Source organism: Culex pipiens, chromosome 2, assembly GCF_016801865.2.
Source record: "Culex pipiens pallens isolate TS chromosome 2, TS_CPP_V2, whole genome shotgun sequence".
In the NCBI taxonomy this organism is placed as follows: Eukaryota; Metazoa; Arthropoda; class Insecta; order Diptera; family Culicidae; genus Culex; species Culex pipiens.
Window position 1 is genome coordinate 95,091,017 of NC_068938.1, and position 21,766 is coordinate 95,112,782.

At 43.4% G+C, this 21,766-nt stretch overlaps 1 protein-coding gene across 1 annotated transcript in view; it reads left to right on the plus strand.

Moving 5' to 3' along the window:
* LOC120425843 (uncharacterized) overlaps window positions 1-21,766 on the plus strand; it is a 187,938-nt gene that overhangs the window by 126,067 nt on the left and 40,105 nt on the right. Inside the window, exons 15-16 of the mRNA XM_052706942.1 lie at window positions 11,930-12,077; window positions 20,641-20,829. Of these exons, the coding sequence (XP_052562902.1) occupies window positions 11,930-12,077; window positions 20,641-20,829 (337 nt within the window). The remainder of the gene's footprint in view (window positions 1-11,929; window positions 12,078-20,640; window positions 20,830-21,766) is intronic.

A 21,766-nucleotide genomic window follows, 5' to 3' on the forward strand; every position in this document is an offset into this window, starting at 1 on the left:
GACCACTCTGCATTCGGCATTTAAACCACAAGCGCCTATGCAAGGGTTCTGACATTTCTGTCGAATACATGCGAGGTTGTTTGAACACTCAGAATTGCTGATGCATTCCGGACGACAGTTTGGTGGAGAACCGATCATGTTATCCAAGCATGTGCAAGATGGCGAATCACCCACGGATCGACACTCGGCATTTGGACCACAAGGATTTGGTTGGCAAGGATTGACAGGGGTCATTTGAACAGGAGTTTCAACTGAAAAGGTGAAATTTTGTGTTACAAAGGGATGGAATGTTATGATTCGATTTAAGATCTTACTGATGGGCTGACAACGGACAAACGGATCTCCAGTGAAACGTTCTGGACAGCTGCAGATTGGATTATGATTGACAACCGAGCATCTAGCACCAACTCCACATGTTCCGGGACAAGGATCTCGACACTTCTGATTATTGCAAGCTTGGTTTTGTGGACACTCAGAGCTGACGACACATTCCGGTCTGCAGGTCGGTGGACTTCCAATGAATCCGGGTACGCATGAGCATACTGCTTGTCCGTTGATCTCCCGACATTGACTGTTTGGTCCACATGGAGATGGATTGCATGGGTTTGTTACTGGTGGAGCTTGTTGAGGTCTGCATTGTACGAATGCATTTCCGGCCATTCCGTTTGGACAGCTACACATTGGAATGTGATTGATGACTTCGCAGATCGCATCTTGACCACATGTTCCAGGACAAGGATCGATACATTTGCTTCGAATACAAGCCCTATAACGAGGACAGTCCGAATTAAGAACACATTCAGGTCTACAACCTTGGTATGGGTCTCCTTGGTATTCAGGCAGGCATGAGCAGATTCCATTGTTGCATTGTGCATTTGGTCCACATGGAGATGGATTGCAAGGATCATCACGGACAGGCTCTCGTGGTGGAGGTGGTTCAGGGTAACAGTTCGTGAATGGATCTCCAGTGTATCCAGACTCACAAGTGCAAATCGGAGTATGATTGATCACGTTACATCTAGCACCGATTCCGCATGATCCAGGACATGGGTCTCTGCACTTTTCATTCATACATGCTTGATTGCTTGGACATTCCGCGTTGATGGTACACTCTGGTCGACAGTTCGGTGGAGATCCAATGTAATTGACTAGACAAGAGCAGGAAGGAACTCCATTGATATTTCTACATTGCGAGTTGGGACCACATGGTGAAGGAACACAGGGATCCCGGACAACGACTTGAGTGTCTTGTGGTGGAGCTGTATCAAGAAAATGATGGTGAGACTAATGTGGATGGTTTTTAGAGGGGTTAAATCTTACGTGGGTTGGGATAACATCGTGTGAATGGATCTCCAGTATATCCGGATTGACAAGAGCAGATGGGACTATGATTGTTGACATTGCATCTTGCATTAGTGCCGCACGTTCCTGGACAAGGATCGACACATTTCTGGTTGACACATGCCCTAACCAAAGGACACTCGGAACTGGTGACACATTCTGGTCGACATCCAGGTGGAGCTCCGATATAAGTGGGCAAACATGAACAAACAGCCTGACCGTTGATCTCCCGACATTGACTGTTGGGGCCGCATGGACTTGGTTGGCATGGATTGGCATACTGAGTAACAGCTGTAAAACATTTATTTTAAATTTAATTGTGTAATTTTTATTTTTTTAGGGCAATAAATCTAATACTCTAAAGCTTGTTTTCAAGGAGTTTGAGAATATGAATTCAGTTGAATTTACAGAATGTTTTTTTTTTCTTTTTATTTAAATTAATGGATATGAAAATTACTAGGATTGTTTGATCTTTATATCTAGTTTAGTTTTTTACAATTTACATGAGTCAATTGTATGATTTCACTTAGTATTTTTTTATTATTGAAACGATTTAAAACGATATTTATTTGTTTAAAGTGTTTTTTTATGTTCGACAACTTTATAATTGATCTTTGGTAGCAAGTATAAAATTATTTGCATAAAATAATCGAACACAAACAAGCTTATCAAGAAAATAAACCCTAATAGACCTTTAATTTGGAAGACAAATAAGGCCCAAACAATGTTTCGATATCTTCAAATAAATGTACTGAATATGTGCAAAATCAGTCAAAGTTGAGGTTTCGCTGTTTAGCGTTGAAGTGTGTGAACAAATATTTCTTTTTATGTATTCTAATATTTACAAACTTACAAATTTACACACTTTAAAGTTCAACCTTAAATGATTTGGAATCGAATAAGGAAGTGAGAATTTAAAATTTTCTATTATGAATCTAAATTTTGAGCTGCCATGTTGAACTTAAAAAAAATGGCAAAAACGCTTTATTGTTTTTTGTTGTCTCGGCAAATATTTGTGTTGTTCATACATAAGAGAACATATCATCAAACAAAAAAGTATTTTAGTACATACTAACATCGTCGAAGTTGATCCATCTTAACACTCGCCTTTTCATACTTATGTTTTTTTTTTTCAAACGTGCGTAAATTCAAGCAAAACAATGCCAAAGGGCCGTTGTGGGTTTGTAAACAAAGAGTGTGTCCTGCTCACGCTAGAGGATGTTTACATCTGGCATGAAAGGGATACACTCTTTGTTTACAAACCCACAACGGCCCTTTGGCATTGTTTTGCTAGAATTAAGCATAACCAGGACCACAAAAATGGCAACTTCCACCATTTTATCAGGTTAAATAATCTAGATAATCACTATGCGGTTAAAAGAAGTATCTATAAGCAAAGAAAAATTCTTACGTTCTCGCTGTTGAATATTGCAAAATCGGAACGGATCTCCCTCGTAACCAGGAATGCAAGTACACGATGGCAGATGGTTCACTACTTGGCAATTGGCGTTCTGTCCGCATGTTCCAGGGCATGGATCTTGGCATTTGTTTCTGACACATGCTCTGTTTGAAGGACAGTCGGAGTTCAAAACACATTCTGGACGACATCCTTCGTATGGGTTTCCGAAATGGTCCTCAATACAAGTACATGAACCAGCTCCGTTCTGTTCTCTACAGTTTGCGTTGGCTCCGCATGGGCTTGGTGTACAGGGAGAACTTGGTTCCCTCGGCACATCTTGTTGAACCGGCAGACATTGAGTGAATGGATCTCCGGTGAAGCCAATCGAGCATATACACATGGGTGTGTGACTGACAACTCTGCACTCTGCATTGGCTCCACATGCTCCAGTGCAAGGATCTTGGCACTTTTGTCGAATGCATGCAAGATTGCTGGCACACTCAGAATTACTTATGCATTCTGGACGACAGTTTGGCGGAGAACCGATCATGTTATCCAAGCATGTGCAAGATGGTGAATCACCCACTGGCCGACACTCGGCATTTGGACCACAAGGATTGGGTTGGCAAGGGTTGACAGGGGTCATTTGAACAGGAGTTTCAACTGAAAATGTGAAATGTTGTGTTACAAAGGGATGAAATGTTATGATTCGATTTAAGATCTTACTGATGGGCTGACAACGGACAAACGGATCTCCAGTGAAACGTTCTGGACAGCTACAGATTGGATTGTGATTGACAACCGAGCATCTAGCTCCAACTCCACATGTTCCGGGACAAGGATCTCGACACTTCTGATTGTTACAAGCTTGGTTTTGTGGACACTCAGAGCTGACGACACATTCCGGTCTGCAAGTCGGTGGACTTCCAATGAATCCGGGTACGCATGAGCATACTGCTTGTCCGTTGATCTCCCGGCATTGACTGTTTGGTCCACATGGAGATGGATTGCATGGATTTGTTACTGGTGGAGCTTGTTGTGGCCTGCATTGTACGAATGCATTTCCGGCCATTCCGTTTGGACAGCTACACATTGGAATGTGGTTGATGACCTCGCATATTGCATCCTGTCCGCATGTTCCAGGACAAGGATCGATACATTTGCTTCGAATACAAGCCTTGTCTCGAGGACAATCCGAATTGAGAACACATTCAGGTCTACAACCTTGGTATGGGTCTCCTTGGTATTCAGGCAGGCATGAGCAGATTCCATTGTTGCATTGTGCATTTGGTCCACATGGAGATGGATTACAAGGATCATCACGGACAGGCTCTCGTGGTGGAGGTGGTTCCGGGTAACAGTTCGTGAATGGATCTCCAGTGTATCCAGACTCACATGTGCAAATTGGTGTATGATTGATCACGTTACATCTGGCACCGATTCCGCATGATCCAGGGCATGGGTCTCTGCACTTCTCATTCATACATGCTTGATTGCTTGGACATTCCGCGTTGATGGTACACTCTGGTCGACAGTTCGGTGGAGATCCAATGTAATTGACTAGACAAGAGCAGGAAGGAACTCCATTGATATTTCTACATTGCGAGTTGGGACCACATGGTGAAGGAACACAGGGATCCCGGACAACGACTTGAGTGTCTTGTGGTGGAGCTGTATCAAGAAAATGATGGTGAGACTAATGTGGATGGGTTTCAGATGGGGTTAGATCTTACGTGGGTTGGGATAACATCGTGTGAATGGATCTCCAGTATATCCGGATTGGCAAGAGCAGATGGGACTATGATTGTTGACATTGCATCTTGCATTAGTGCCACATGTTCCTGGACAAGGATCGACACATTTCTGGTTGACACATGCCCTATCCAAAGGACACTCGGAACTGGTGACACATTCTGGTCGACATCCAGGTGGAGATCCGATATAAGTGGGCAAACATGAGCAAACAGCCTGCCCGTTGATCTCCCGACATTGACTGTTGGGGCCGCATGGACTTGGTTGGCATGGATTGGCATACTGAGTAACAGCTGTAAAACATTTATTTTAAATTTAATTGCGTAATTTTTATTTTTTTAGGGCAATAAATCTAATACTCTAAAGCTTGTTTTCAAGGAGTTTGAGAATATGAATTCAGTTGAATTTACAGAATGTCATTTTGATCTATTTATTTGTATAAATTAACATAAAAATTCCTAGGATTGTTTGATCTTTATATCTAGTTTAGTTTTTTACAATTTACATGAGTCAATTGTATGATTTCACTTCGTATTTTTTTATTATTAAAATGCTTTTAAACGATATTTATTTGTTTAAAGTGTTGTTTTTGTGCGACAACTTCATAATTGATCTTTGGTAGTTAGTATGAAATTATTTGCATGAAAATAATCGAACACAAACAAGCTTATCAAGCAAATAAACCTTAACAGACCTTTCATTTGGGAGACAAATAAGGCCCAAACAATGTTTCGATATCTTCAAATAAATGTACTGAATATGTGCAAAATCAGTCAAAATTGAGGATTCGCTGTTAAGCGTTGAAGTTTGTGTACAAATATTTCTTTTTATGTATTCTAAAATTTACAAACTTACAAATTTACACACTTTAATGTTCAACCTTAAATGATTTGGAATCGAAAAAAGAGGTGAGAATTTCAAAATTTCTAGTAAAATGAACCTGTCATGTTGGACTTAACGCAAAATGGCAAAAACGCTTTATTGGTTTTTGTTGTCTCGGCAAATATTTGTGTTGTTCATACTTGAGAACATATTATCAAATAAAAAAGTATGTTAGTACATACTAACATCGGCGAAGTTGATCCATCTTAACACTCGCCTTTTCATACTTATGTTTTTTTTTTTCAAACGTGCGTAAATTCAAGCAAAACAATGCCAAAGGGCCGTTGTGGGTTTGTAAACAAAGAGTGTGTCTGCTCACGCTAGAGGATGTTTACATCGGCATGAAAGGATACACTCTTTGTTTACAACCCAACGCTTGCATTGTTTGCTAGAATTAAGCTAACAGTCCACAAAAATGGCATTTTCACCATTTATCAGGTTAAATAATCTAGATAATCACCATGCGGTTAAAAAGAAGTAACTTTTAGCAAAAAAAAATGCTTACGTTCTCGCTGTTGAATATTGCAAAATCTGAACGGATCTCCCTCGTAACCAGGAATGCAAGTACACGATGGCAGATGGTTCACCACTTGGCAATTGGCGTTCTGTCCGCATGTTCCAGGGCATGGATCTTGGCATTTGTTTCTGACACATGCTCTGTTTGAAGGACAGTCGGAGTTCAAAACACATTCTGGACGACATCCTTCGTATGGGTTTCCGAAATGGTCCTCAATACAAGTACATGAACCTGCTCCGTTCTGTTCTCTACAGTTTGCGTTGGCTCCGCATGGGCTTGGTGTACAGGGAGAACTTGGTTCCCTCGGCACATCTTGTTGAACCGGCAAACATTGAGTGAATGGATCTCCGGTGAAACCAATCGAGCATATACACATGGGTGTGTGACTGACAACTCTGCACTCTGCATTGGCTCCACATGCTCCAGTGCAAGGATTTTGGCACTTTTGTCGAATGCATGCAAGATTGCTGGCACAATCAGAATTACTGATGCATTCTGGACGACAGTTTGGCGGAGAACCGATCATGTTATCCAAGCATGTGCAAGATGGCGAATCACCCACTGGCCGACACTCCGCATTCGGACCACAAGGATTGGGTTGGCAAGGATTGACAGGGGTCATTTGAACAGGAGTTTCAACTGAAAGTGTGGAATGTTGTGTTACAAAGGGATGGAATGTTATGATTCGATTTAAGATCTTACTGATGGGCTGACAACGGACAAACGGATCTCCAGTGAAACGTTCTGGACAGCTGCAGATTGGATTGTGATTGACAACCGAGCATCTAGCTCCAACTCCACATGTTCCGGGACAAGGATCTCGACACTTCTGATTGTTACAAGCTTGGTTTTGTGGACACTCAGAGCTGACGACACATTCCGGTCTGCAAGTCGGTGGACTTCCAATGAATCCGGGTACGCATGAGCATACTGCTTGTCCGTTGATCTCCCGGCATTGACTGTTTGGTCCACATGGAGATGGATTGCATGGGTTTGTTACTGGTGGAGCTTGTTGTGGTCTGCATTGTACGAATGCATTTCCGGCCATTCCGTTCGGACAGCTACACATTGGAATGTGATTGATGACCTCGCAAATCGCATCTTGTCCGCATGTTCCAGGACAAGGATCGATACATTTGCTTCGAATACAAGCCTTATCACGAGGACAGTCCGAATTGAGAACGCATTCAGGTCTACAACCTTGATATGGATCTCCTTGGTATTCAGGTAGGCATGAGCAGATTCCATTGTTGCATTGAGCATTTGGTCCACATGGAGATGGATTGCAAGGATCATCACGGACAGGCTCTCGTGGTGGAGGTGGTTCCGGGTAACAGTTCGTGAACGGGTCTCCGGTGTATCCAGACTCACAAGTGCAAATCGGAGTATGATTGATCACGTTACATCTGGCACCGATTCCGCATGATCCAGGGCATGGGTCTCTGCACTTCTCATTCATGCAAGCTTGATTGCTCGGACATTCCGCATTGATGGTACACTCTGGTCGACAGTTCGGTGGAGATCCAATGTAATTGACTAGACAAGAGCAGGAAGGAACTCCATTGATATTTCTACATTGCGAGTTGGGACCACATGGTGAAGGAACACAGGGATCCCGGACAACGACTTGAGTGTCTTGTGGTGGAGCTGTATCAAGAAAATGATGGTGAGACTAATGTGGATGGGTTTCAGATGGGGTTAGATCTTACGTGGGTTGGGATAACATCGTGTGAATGGATCTCCAGTATATCCGGATTGGCAAGAGCAGATGGGACTATGATTGTTGACATTGCATCTTGCATTAGTGCCACATGTTCCTGGACAAGGATCGACACATTTCTGGTTGACACATGCCCTATCCAAAGGACACTCGGAACTGGTGACGCATTCCGGTCGACATCCAGGTGGAGATCCGATATAAGTGGGCAAACATGAGCAAACAGCCTGCCCGTTGATCTCCCGACATTGGCTGTTGGGGCCGCATGGACTTGGCTGGCATGAATTGACGTATTGTTGAATTGCTGTGAAGTTTGGTTTTGTTTAGTTTAATTTCTTTTATAATTGATTTGTGCGCGTCGTCAGTTTGAATTTTACTTAGATAATTCATTGTAATGTACACAGTTTAAAAATGTTAATTCTGAAGGTTTTATTTTGGGAGGTTGAATATTAGCTCCACAGTAAAAAATTGTGTAAATTTGGTAGGTGTAATTTTTTTTTGTTTTGTTGGAGCTTTAGAATCTTGTCTAAATTTTCTTAGCATTTTTGGGTTTTTTTTAATTGTTTTCAACTCAACTCTGAATAGAGATCCAGTTAATGAATCTAATATTTTTTTCACACTTTAGGCTAACCCGGATAAAACGTTTTGAATAACTTCATTCATAGTTTTTTTTCCAAAGGTTTTTGATAGAATCACAGAAACATAAACTTGTTTCATAAAGAGTAATAGTTAAGCAAATCTTAAACAAGCTAGCATTTAAAAAAAATATGCTTACGTTCTCGCTGTTGAATATTGCAAAATCGGAACGGATCTCCCTCGTAACCTGGTATGCAAGTACACGATGGCAGATGGTTCACCACTTGGCAATTGGCGTTCTGTCCGCATGTTCCAGGGCATGGATCTTGGCATTTGTTTCTGACACATGCTCTGTTTGAAGGACAGTCGGAGTTCAAAACACATTCTGGACGACATCCTTCGTATGGGTTTCCGAAATGGTCCTCAATACAAGTACATGAACCAGCTCCGTTCTGTTCTCTACAGTTTGCGTTGGCTCCGCATGGGCTTGGTGTACAGGGAGAACTTGGTTCCCTCGGCACATCTTGTTGAACCGGCAAACATTGAGTGAATGGATCTCCGGTGAAGCCAATCGAGCATATACACATGGGTGTGTGACTGACAACTCTGCACTCTGCATTGGCTCCACATGCTCCAGTGCAAGGATCTTGGCACTTTTGTCGGATGCATGCAAGATTGCTGGCACACTCAGAATTACTTATGCATTCTGGACGACAGTTTGGCGGAGAACCGATCATGTTATCCAAGCATGTGCAAGATGGCGAATCACCCACGGGTCGACACTCGGCATTCGGACCACAAGGATTGGGTTGGCAAGGATTGACAGGGGTCATTTGAACAGGAGTTTCAACTGAAAAGGTGAAATGTTGTGTTACAAAGGGATGAAATGTTATGATTCGATTTAAGATCTTACTGATGGGCTGACAACGGACAAACGGATCTCCAGTGAAACGTTCTGGACAGCTGCAGATTGGATTGTGATTGACAACCGAGCATCTAGCTCCAACTCCACATGTTCCGGGACAAGGATCTCGACACTTCTGATTGTTACAAGCTTGGTTTTGTGGACACTCAGAGCTGACGACACATTCCGGTCTGCAGGTCGGTGGACTTCCAATGAATCCGGGTACGCATGAGCATACTGCTTGTCCGTTGATCTCCCGGCATTGACTGTTTGGTCCACATGGAGATGGATTGCATGGGTTTGTTACTGGTGGAGCTTGTTGTGGTCTGCATTGTACGAATGCATTTCCGGCCATTCCGTTCGGACAGCTACACATTGGAATGTGATTGATGACCTCGCAAATCGCATCTTGTCCGCATGTTCCAGGACAAGGATCGATACATTTGCTTCGAATACAAGCCTTATCACGAGGACAGTCCGAATTGAGAACGCATTCAGGTCTACAACCTTGATATGGATCTCCTTGGTATTCAGGTAGGCATGAGCAGATTCCATTGTTGCATTGAGCATTTGGTCCACATGGAGATGGATTGCAAGGATCATCACGGACAGGCTCTCGTGGTGGAGGTGGTTCCGGGTAACAGTTCGTGAACGGGTCTCCGGTGTATCCAGACTCACAAGTGCAAATCGGAGTATGATTGATCACGTTACATCTAGCACCGATTCCGCATGATCCAGGACATGGGTCTCTGCACTTTTCATTCATACATGCTTGATTGCTTGGACATTCCGCATTGATGGTACACTCTGGTCGACAGTTCGGTGGAGATCCAATGTAATTGACTAGACATGAGCAGGAAGGAACTCCATTGATATTTCTACATTGCGAGTTGGGACCACATGGTGAAGGAACACAGGGATCCCGGACAACGACTTGAGTGTCTTGTGGTGGAGCTGTATCAAGAAAATGATGGTGAGACTAATGTGCAAGCTTCCCTGCACCGTGCGGTACATGCGGTTCGCTTGCACCTCGGGTTTGCTTTGCGCCTGCTTTGTTCGGTTTACACCCGTACCCGACTCACACGAACCGAGGGTATTTTGGTTCATCGTACCAGCGCACCACGACACTCTCGGTTCGCCGCGTCGGTTTTGTGTCTGGCACTCACCCATGGCATGAACCCGGTATATGAGCCAAGGTGCTTCACTCGTTGCGAGCCGAGGTACGTGTCGTGGTACGCGCTGGCGGTACAAAACTGGTTCAATACCACGACACGTACCACGGCACGCTGGGTTCATGCCATGGGTGAGTGCCAGATACAAAACCGATGGGGCGAGCCGAGAGTGTCGTGGTGCGCTGGTACGATGTACCAAGATACCAATACACAAATGGGTTCAGGCACGTGCCGAAGCTAGAAAACCAAACCCGCGGTGTGCGTTGGCACTGGCGCATGGGAAGCTTGCTAATGTGGATGGGTTTCAGATGGGGTTAGATCTTACGTGGGTTGGGATAACATCGTGTGAATGGATCTCCAGTATATCCGGATTGGCAAGAGCAGATGGGACTATGATTGTTGACATTGCATCTTGCATTAGTGCCACATGTTCCTGGACAAGGATCGACACATTTCTGGTTGACACATGCCCTATCCAAAGAACACTCGGAACTGGTGACGCATTCCGGTCGACATCCAGGTGGAGATCCGATATAAGTGGGCAAACATGAGCAAACAGCCTGCCCGTTGATCTCCCGACATTGGCTGTTGGGGCCGCATGGACTTGGCTGGCATGGATTGACGTATTGTTGAATTGCTGTGAAGTTTGGTTTTGTTTAGTTTAATTTCTTTTATAATTGATTTGTGCGCGTCGTCAGTTTGAATTTTACTTTGATTATTCATTGTAATGTACACAGTTAAAAAAAAAGTTTATCCTGAAGGTGTAATTTTGGGAGATTGAATATTAGCTCCACAGTAAAAATTGTGTAAATTTGGTAGGTGTAATTTTTTAAGGTTGAATATTACCTCTTTTTTGATATAATTTTACCTCAATTTAGTCTGAAAAAGTGACATTACACCAGAAAAGTGTTAAAATTACACATTTTCAGAGGTAAAATTAAACATTTTTTCTGACATAAAAGATGTACCTCTTCTCAGATGTAATATTACCATGATTTTATTTACTGTGTCTTTAATGATGTAAATTTACCTCAAAATTGACTGAAAAGGGTTCAATACATCAGAAAAGTGTTAAATTACACATTTTTAGGGGAGATAAGACAGTGGTTGTTTACTCTACATACAAAAAAGAGCTTTTTTAAATTTCTAAACATGCTTTCACGTGTTTTGTTCATAGCCCCTAGTGAAATTGTTTTTTTATGAATAAAACGTAACTTAATCCACCTGTAGGTGGTTGGTGCCTTCCTCACATAGTAATGTAGTCAAAAATAAAAATAATTCACTCAAATCAGACGGTTTTCCCGTCCACTCATTTCTGAGCATTGCCGCTTTAACTCTTATTAATCTGTCTTAAAAAGTGTACTTTTGATTCTTAGTGTAAAAGTTACGATCCACAACGTTTCTGTAGGAACGGGCGGAAAGGGAACGGTTTCCAAATATGATCCACTCTGTTTACTGTTTTGCTGTCAAGACGTTTTGTTTTAGATTTTCTGGTTTGCTCAATAAAAATTATTTTTCGTCAATAAGGTGAGTTTTTGTACCAAAACGTGTATCTTTTCAATTGTCTAAGTAATTTAATTTTATTATTTCAGCTCGGGCAACTCTGCTGGCGGCTTAAGAAAAATGCTAAGAGTTTCTTCGTACATTTCACAGCTTTTCCCCCTTGTAGAGTGATGGCCAACTTTAACCAGGTGGTGCTGCGTAAAACTCTACGCACCCAGCTCGAGCGGTTCGGAACGCAAAGAACGATTGCGTTTGCCACGGCATGCCGGTGTATGCCGACCGCTTCGGCTTCCTCTCCCGGCCATAGGCTGCAAGCAAGGAGGATACCACTGGCCCTCAAGAAAGGACGCGAAATGGGACCACTTAGAGAGGCCGAACAACGTAAGATGCTAGCCTTGCACCTGCTTCTAGAGTGTATTAACTGCCCAATCTAGACTGTCGTTAATGTGCGAATAACAAATAAATGTCCCGCTAAAAGTGTTAAACAGAATTGTATACTAGGCTGCAGGCTCTACATTGTTTTGTACATCACGAAAAAAATTAAAATAAACGCAATGTCCTTGTTTGATGTTTATATATTATTAATCCATTCCATCATGATGGATCCGAACTAACAAGTGCGTAACTAACACTTAAGCGCTGTTAACAGTTGATAGGGTTATCAGATCTTCAATCTTATAGTTTCATTTAAAAGTTTTTTCAATTATCCAGCTAAGAATTGCTCGGACGAAGGATCCGGACATAGTTTTCATCAACATATTTGAGAACCGGCCTCTACAAATGAGACTTGAGTGCTCATAACTGTTGATAGGGTTATCAGATCTTCAATGTTTTGGGCTCATTAGAAAGGTCTTTCAATTATCCAACTAACGACGGGTCGCATTATGGACCCGGCCAACATTTTCATAGAAATATTTCAGATCCCGCCTCTAAAATGTGTACAGATTGCACTTAAGTGCTTATAACTTTTGATAGGGTTATCAGATCTTCAATCTTTTGGGCTTGTTGGAAAGATCTTTTGATTACAAAACTTCATAATTGTTAATATAGGTCTTGTGGGACCCTAAGACGGATCGAATGAGACCAGAACGGCCCAAATCGGTTCAGCCAGTCCGGAGATAATCGAGTGCATTTTTTTTCGGTGCACGGACTTACAGACATACACACGCACAGACATTTGCTCAGAATTTGATTCTGAGTCGATAGGTATACGTGAAGGTAGGTCTACGAGGTCGAATTAAGAAGTTCATTTTTCGAGTGATTTTATAGCCTTTCCTCAGTAAGGTGAGGAAGGCAAAAGTAATTGTGAACATTTCCAGTATGGTTCACAGCTGATATTAGGCAAAGTTTTCGTAACTAGTTAAGACAATGTATTTGTGTTTGTTTTGTTGGAGCTTAAGAATCTTGTCTGAATTTTCTTAGCATTTTTGGGTTTTCGGCATTGTTTTTAGCCAAATCTGAACAGTTAATGAATCTAACATTTTTTCACACTTTAAGCTAACTCGGATAAAACGTTTTGAATAAATTCATTCATATTTTTTTTTTCAAAGGGTTTTGATAGAATCGCAGAAACATAAACTTGTTTCATAAGGGGTTATAGTTAAGCAAATCGTATACAAGTTAACATTTTAATAATAAAAATATGCTTACGTTCCCGCTGTCGAATGTTACAGAATCTGAACGGATCTCCCTCGTAACCAGGAATACAAGTACACGATGGCAGATGGTTCACTACTTGGCAATTGGCGTTCTGTCCGCATGTTCCAGGGCATGGATCTTGGCATTTGTTTCTGACACATGCTCTGTTTGAAGGACAGTCGGAGTTCAAAACACATTCTGGACGACATCCTTCGTATGGGTTTCCGAAATGGTCCTCAATACAAGTACATGAACCAGCTCCGTTCTGTTCTCTACAGTTTGCGTTGGCTCCGCATGGGCTTGGTGTACAGGGAGAACTTGGTTCCCTCGGCACATCTTGTTGAACCGGCAGACATTGAGTGAATGGATCTCCGGTGAAGCCAATCGAGCATATACACATGGGTGTGTGACTGACAACTCTGCACTCTGCATTGGCTCCACATGCTCCAGTGCAAGGATCTTGGCACTTTTGTCGAATGCATGCAAGGTTGCTGGCACAATCAGAATTACTGATGCATTCTGGACGACAGTTTGGCGGAGAACCGATCATGTTATCCAAGCATGTGCAAGATGGCGAATCACCCACGGGTCGACACTCGGCATTCGGACCACAAGGATTGGGTTGGCAAGGATTGACAGGGGTCATTTGAACAGGAGTTTCAACTGAAAGGGTGAAATGTTGTGTTACAAAGGGATGGAATGTTATGATTCGATTCAAGATCTTACTAATGGGCTGACAACGGACAAACGGATCTCCAGTGAAACGTTCTGGACAGCTGCAGATTGGATTGTGATTGACAACCGAGCATCTAGCTCCAACTCCACATGTTCCGGGACAGGGATCTCGACACTTCTGATTGTTGCAAGCTTGGTTTTGTGGACACTCAGAGCTGACGACACATTCCGGTCTGCAAGTCGGTGGACTTCCAATGAATCCGGGTACGCATGAGCATACTGCTTGTCCGTTGATCTCCCGACATTGACTGTTTGGTCCACATGGAGATGGATTGCATGGATTTGTTACTGGTGGAGCTTGTTGGGGTCTGCATTGTACGAATGCATTTCCGGCCATTCCGTTTGGACAGCTACACATTGGAATGTGGTTGATAACTTCGCAGATCGCATCTTGTCCGCATGTTCCAGGACAAGGATCGATACATTTGCTTCGAATACAAGCCTTGTCTCGAGGACAATCCGAATTGAGAACACATTCAGGTCTACAACCTTGGTATGGGTCTCCTTGGTATTCAGGCAGGCATGAGCAGATTCCATTGTTGCATTGAGCATTTGGTCCACATGGAGATGGATTGCAAGGATCATCACGGACAGGTTCTCGTGGTGGAGGTGGTTCTGGGTAACAGTTCGTGAATGGATCTCCGGTGTATCCAGACTCACAAGTGCAGATTGGAGTATGATTGATTACGTTACATCTGGCACTGATGCCGCATGATCCAGGACATGGGTCTCTGCACTTTTCATTCATACATGCTTGATTGCTTGGACATTCCGCATTAATGGTACACTCAGGTCGACAGTTCGGTGGAGCTCCAATGTAATTGACTAGACAAGAGCAAGAAGGAACTCCATTGATATTTCTACATTGCGAGTTGGGACCGCACGGAGATGGTACGCAAGGATCACGGACAATGACTTGAGTGTCTTGTGGTGGAGCTGTATCAAGAAAATGATGGTGAGACTAATGTGGATGGGTTTCAGATGGGGTTAGATCTTACGTGGGTTGGGATAACATCGTGTGAATGGATCTCCAGTATATCCGGATTGGCAAGAGCAGATGGGACTATGATTGTTGACATTGCATCTTGCATTAGTGCCACATGTTCCTGGACAAGGATCGACACATTTCTGGTTGACACATGCCCTATCCAAGGGACATTCGGAACTGGTGACACATTCTGGTCGACATCCAGGTGGAGATCCGATATAAGTGGGCAAACATGAGCAAACAGCCTGCCCGTTGATCTCCCGACATTGACTGTTGGGGCCACATGGACTTGGTTGGCATGGGTTGACATATTGGGGAGTAGCTGGATTGAGAAATTATAATGTTACACTTTTGTTTTTTGTTTTCTAACGAAGCATAAAGTTTGATAGTTAAATCGTAAACAACAGCAAGCATACGTCTTGATGGGAAAGTCATATTATAAGATACGTTGAATTTACAGGTTTTTTATGCATGCAAAAAAAAAACATTCTGGTTTCAAGTCTCTTCAACCAGTTTGGTTATTTTCCAGTTTAAGAGTAAACGCAATATATCACTAATATTAGATGACATTTTGTTTAACTAAAATTCCCATGCAACATATTTCTGCGTGTAATTTTACACAACTATTTTAAATCAATAGCATCTGAATTACTAGTTTTTCGCTGTGTAAGTTAGACCAAATCCGAAATTTGTTCAATATTTTTGACATTCAAAAAAATGACTTACAATTCTTTTTTGAGTGTTGACAAATTCTTTTTTAAATGTGCAGCAAAATTTAATTATCATTATTTGCATTTTTTGAAGCGTTTGGCATTAAGTCAGAGTTAATATAGAAAGGCTTCTATATTTTACTTACGATCTCTTTGCACCATGTTACAAAATCTAAATGGATCTCCCTCATATCCATCGTAGCAAGAGCAGGAGGGCAAATGATTTACAACTTGACAGTTGGCGTTCTGTCCGCATGTTCCAGGGCATGGATCTTGGCATTTGTTTCTGACACATGCTCTGTTTGAAGGACAGTCGGAGTTCAAAACACACTCTGGACGACATCCTTCGTATGGGTTTCCGAAATGGTCTTCAATACAAGTACATGAACCTGCTCCGTTCTGTTCTCTACAGTTTGCGTTGGCTCCGCATGGGCTTGGTGTACAGGGAGAACTTGGTTCCCGCGGCACATCTTGTTGAACTGGCAAACATTGAGTGAATGGATCTCCGGTGAAGCCAATCGAGCATATACACATGGGTGTGTGACTGACAACTCTGCACTCTGCATTGGCTCCACATGCTCCAGTGCAAGGATCTTGGCACTTTTGTCGAATACAAGCAAGGGTGCTGGCACAATCAGAATTACTGATGCATTCTGGACGACAGTTTGGCGGAGAACCGATCATGTTATCCAAGCATGTGCAAGATGGCGAATCACCCACCGGCCGACACTCGGCATTCGGACCACAAGGATTGGGTTGGCAAGGGTTGACAGGGGCCATTTGAACAGGAGTTTCAACTGAAAATGTGAGATTTTGTGTTACAAAGGGATGAGATGGTATGATTTGGGAAGAGCTTACTGATGGGCTGACAACGGACAAACGGATCTCCAGTGAAACGTTCTGGACAGCTACAAATTGGATTGTGATTGACAACCGAGCATCTAGCTCCAACTCCACATGTTCCAGGACAAGGATCTTGACACTTCTGATTGTTGCAAGCTTGGTTTTGTGGACACTCAGAGCTGACGACACATTCCGGTCTGCAAGTCGGTGGACTTCCAATGAATCCGGGTACGCATGAGCATACTGCTTGTCCGTTGATCTCCCGGCATTGACTGTTTGGTCCACATGGAGATGGATTGCATGGGTTTGTTACTGGTGGAGCTTGTTGTGGTCTGCATTGTACGAATGCATTTCCAGCCATTCCGTTTGGACAGCTACACATTGGAATGTGGTTGATGACTTCGCAGATCGCATCTTGACCACATGTTCCAGGACAAGGATCGATACATTTGCTTCGAATACAAGCCTTGTCTCGAGGACAATCCGAATTGAGAACACATTCAGGTCTACAACCTTGGTATGGGTCTCCTTGGTATTCAGGCAGGCATGAGCAGATTCCATTGTTGCATTGTGCATTTGGTCCACATGGAGATGGATTACAAGGATCATCACGGACAGGCTCTCGTGGTGGAGGTGGTTCTGGGTAACAGTTCGTGAACGGGTCTCCGGTGTATCCAGACTCACAAGTGCAAATTGGTGTATGATTGATCACGTTACATCTGGCACCGATTCCGCATGATCCAGGACATGGGTCTCTGCACTTTTCATTCATACATGCTTGATTGCTCGGACATTCCGCGTTGATAGTACACTCTGGTCGACAGTTCGGTGGAGATCCAACGTAATTGACTAGACAAGAGCAGGAAGGAACTCCGTTGATGTTTCTACACTGAGCATTCGATCCACAGGGAGATGGTACACATGGATCATGTACAACTATTTGAGTGTCTTGGGGTGGAGCTATAGAAAAAGTGGTGTGATGAATGTGAAATGGTACTTTTACTTTTACATGATATGTTTTCTTACGTGGGTTGGGATAGCATCGTGTGAATGGATCTCCGGTGTATCCGGAACGACACGAGCAAATGGGACTATGATTGTTGACGTTACATCTTGCGTTGTTTCCGCATGTTCCGGGACACGGATCAGTGCATCTTTGGTTGATGCATGCCTTGTCCATTGCACACTCGGAACTGGTTACGCATTCTGGACGACATCCAGGAGGAGATCCGATATAACTAGGCAAGCATGAACATACAGACTGTTCGTTGATCTCGCGACATTGACTGTTGGGGCCACAAGGACTTGGTTCGCATGGATTGCTCACTAGAATTGCTGTGAACGCAATTTTTGGTTGTTTAATGTTATTATCATTTCGTTTATGCTAATTTGTTTAGCTAAGCATTTTGGTTTCTTATTCTGTATAAGTCATATCTGTCACATGTATAGAGATGGTTATCGCAAATAAAAGATTTTAAGCTACCTCAAAAAGTTTGAGTCTTAACATTTTGAAGTATCTTTGCATAAATAAGCTTGGCATCAAGGACCTGTTTGAACAGTTTTTTCGGACTCCGAAGTATAGTACCATGCAAACAGGTTCTTGGCATTGAAAATCTATGGCATTTTTGAGAATTCATCAAGATAACTAAGCACAAGGCAGTATTACAAATAGATTCGTCGTCTGCTTGTATTTGCGGCAGATCTAGCATACCGTCATCAGGGGTGACATTGGGTCTGGGGGGTGAGATTGGGTCATACAAAAATGCTGAAATTTGTATGACCCAATCTCACCCCCCAGACCCAATGTCACCCCTGATGACGGTATTTGGTCTTTGGTCGGTTTCAAAAGTCGGCGTTTCGGTTAGGAAAGCGTACAGGATAAAAGGTTCTTACGTTCTCTCTGCTTCAAAACACAATAACGGAAGGGATCTCCCTCGTATCCCTCGATGCACGTGCACGAGGGCAGATGGTTGACAACCTGGCACTCGGCGTTCTGGCCGCAGGTTCCGGGACAAGGATCCTGACATTTGTTCCGAACGCAGGCACGGTTCGTGGGACAATCGGAGTTCAAGACACACTCGGGGCGACAACCTTCGTACGGATTTCCAAAGTGATCCTCGATGCAGGTACAAGAACCAGCACCGTTTTGCTCCCTACAGTTGGCGTTGGCGCCGCACGGACTTGGGACACACGGGGACAGATTCTCTTTGGGATAGTCGGCTGGAAGAGGTTCGAACGATATGGTTGATGGTTTGAGATTCGACGGCGAACAACTGACGTACAGGACTACTAGCGGTGGAGCGAGGGGGGAGGTGGAGTGGAAAGCGAACCTTCAGCATAAGCCCCGAAGCGAGTTTCGTTGCGGTGGCAAATTGCGTTTGTTAGATATTGGCGTGAATTGCGTGGGAGTGTTGTTTTGCTGTTGCGTTCTACGTATTGTGATATTATGCGGTGTTTTGCGTTGCGGCAGGCGGTTAAAGGTGGAGAATTCGGTGACTTACCTTGGTGAATTCTCATTTGCTTGAAGCGATAAGCGTAAGATCGCATCATTTGACTAAAGTTTAAATTTTTGGAAAAAAAAACTCTGATTTTGATAGTCAAACGATGCTTTCTTTCATATTTCCCACCACGTTACGGTGGTTTGCAATAAAATAGTTTCATCAAAAGTTTGAGTTTGACACTCTTCAAATGGAAATTGGAAATTTTTAAACACATTTTATCGCAAGGTCCTCCGAAAATCTACTATGATTCTTATCCCATACAGTAAACCCTAGATTGTGTCACAATTGCCTTGTGATATATGGTGCATAATGTTTGCATAATTGTATGATGGCAATTGTGAACATGATCTGCAGGTGCTTTATGATTTTTTGCTCTTTCTTCAATTTTTCCCGATACACATCTGACGAGTTGGAATAGGTACGCTTCATAAATCAAGTCTACAGTTTAAAGCATATTGCCCAGCAGTTCATCTGTTTTTTTACAAATAAAGCTAGTTTTAATAGATAATATCCGTTGTGTTTAAGGTGATTTTAGAACTTTTCAAGGGATTTACTATCCAGCATCCAAAAGATTAATGTACTAAAAATCAAACACAGTATTAATCAAAGGAATAAACTTGTTTTCAATTAATTACACAAATGACATTCAAAGTATTTAAAAATAATTTGAAATCCTAACCAATTTTTTTTTAAGAAAATCAATTAGAGTATTTTATCTTTCATTTGATTTCATTCTATCTAACTGTATTCGTTATTACTTCTAACGTATCAGACGTGTATCGAGCTGTTGAACTGTTGCTTTTCATGATCAACCAAAGCACGTAGTTCCTTATCCATAAAATAAAAGCACCAAAGCATTTGAGTTTGCGTATTGTTTCTTGCATTTTCGAGCAGGTTGTAAGACTGTCAAAGTCGGGCACACAAGTCTTTCAATTTGAGCTCATAAAGCGATTAACTTTGGCAAACCTGGTTATTGCTCAAATCTTCGTCACAGAATGTCATCAGCAGTTTGGTAAATTGTTGTTGCGAATTTTTGTCACTGTTGTCCGGAAGTTTCTGACTGTGTGAACGGATGTTTAATAACTGTTTGATAAATTTGAGCTTTTTTGTAATTCCAAAGGTTGTATCATGTCTACAGTAACTTAAGTTAAAGGTCGCATTTTTGTCGGACGAATACATTTTTGAGTATTTTCCAAATAAGTTGATTTTAATGTTGAACCATGTTTTATGTAGTATTCAAGTTTACGGTTTTTTTTGTCATCTAACAAGTCATTTCTATCGTTTAGAAAACGATCTTTAAATAAAAGTTGTTTAGCGTCCGTCCACGAGTGCCCGACCGACGCAATAAGCTTTGGTGTGCGGTGTTGGAAGCATAAAACCTTGCCTGCCGCCTTTTCCATACATTTAAAAAAATATCCAAAGAAAATGAGAAAAGTTTGACTCACCTTGAATGAACTGGCAGCCGGTGAACGGATCGCCGGTGTATCCTTCCTCGCACGAACAGCTCGGCGTGTGGTTCACCACGGTACACTTGGCGTTGAGGCCGCACGAACCGGGGCACGGGTCGGTACACTTTTGCCGAATGCACGCCTGGTTCTGGGCACATTCCGTGCTGAGCACGCACTCGGGCCGGCAGTTGGGTGGCGATCCGGTGTAGTCCGGCAGGCACGAGCAGGCTTCCTTGCTTCCGACGACCTTGCACTCTGCGTTCGGACCGCACGGTGACGGAACGCACGGCGTTGGTGGCGCTGGAGTTGTTGTGCGAACTTCCTTGTAACAGCGCGAGAACGGATCTCCGGTAAAGTCCGGACTGCAGCTGCAGATCGGGTTGTGGTTGATCACTTGACACTTGGCGTTCTGACCGCACGATCCCGGGCACGGGTCAATGCACTTGTAGTTCACGCAGGCCCTCTGCGATTCGCAATCTCCGCTTTGTACGCATTCCGGGCGACAGTTTGGCGGAGTTCCGGTCATTTCCGGTTGACACTTGCAAACTGCTACTCCGTTCTGGATTCGACAGATGCTGTTCGGTCCGCATGTGCTCTGGTCGCATACTGGTGGCGCTCGTGTTATTGGTTCCTCCAATCGCAGCTCGCACCGTGTGAACGGATCTCCGATCATTCCTTCCGGACATACGCAGGTTGGCACGTGGTTGACGATGTCGCACAATGCTTGCGATCCGCACACACCTGGACAGGGATCAACGCACTTGAAGTTAACGCAAGCCAACTTCTCGGCGCAATCACTGTTGACGTCGCACTCCCGTCTACAGCCGGAGAACACGTCGTACGGATTTCCTTCGTAGTTGGGCAAGCAGTAGCACGCTCCGGCATTGTTACGCTCTCGGCATTCCGCGTTCGGGCCGCATGGTGACGGTGTACACGGCGTAAGACGTTCCGTTGTTGCTGTAGAAAGAGACAAGTACGCGTTAGAAAACCTACATCTTTTCCCAGGGAACTCTGAAATACTCACGTGGTAGCAAGCGATCGCACTGCACCAGCGGATTACCCTCGAAGCCGTCGCTGCACGTGCAAACGGCCCGATGGTTGATAACCTGACAAATGGCGTTACTTCCACACGCTCCAGGG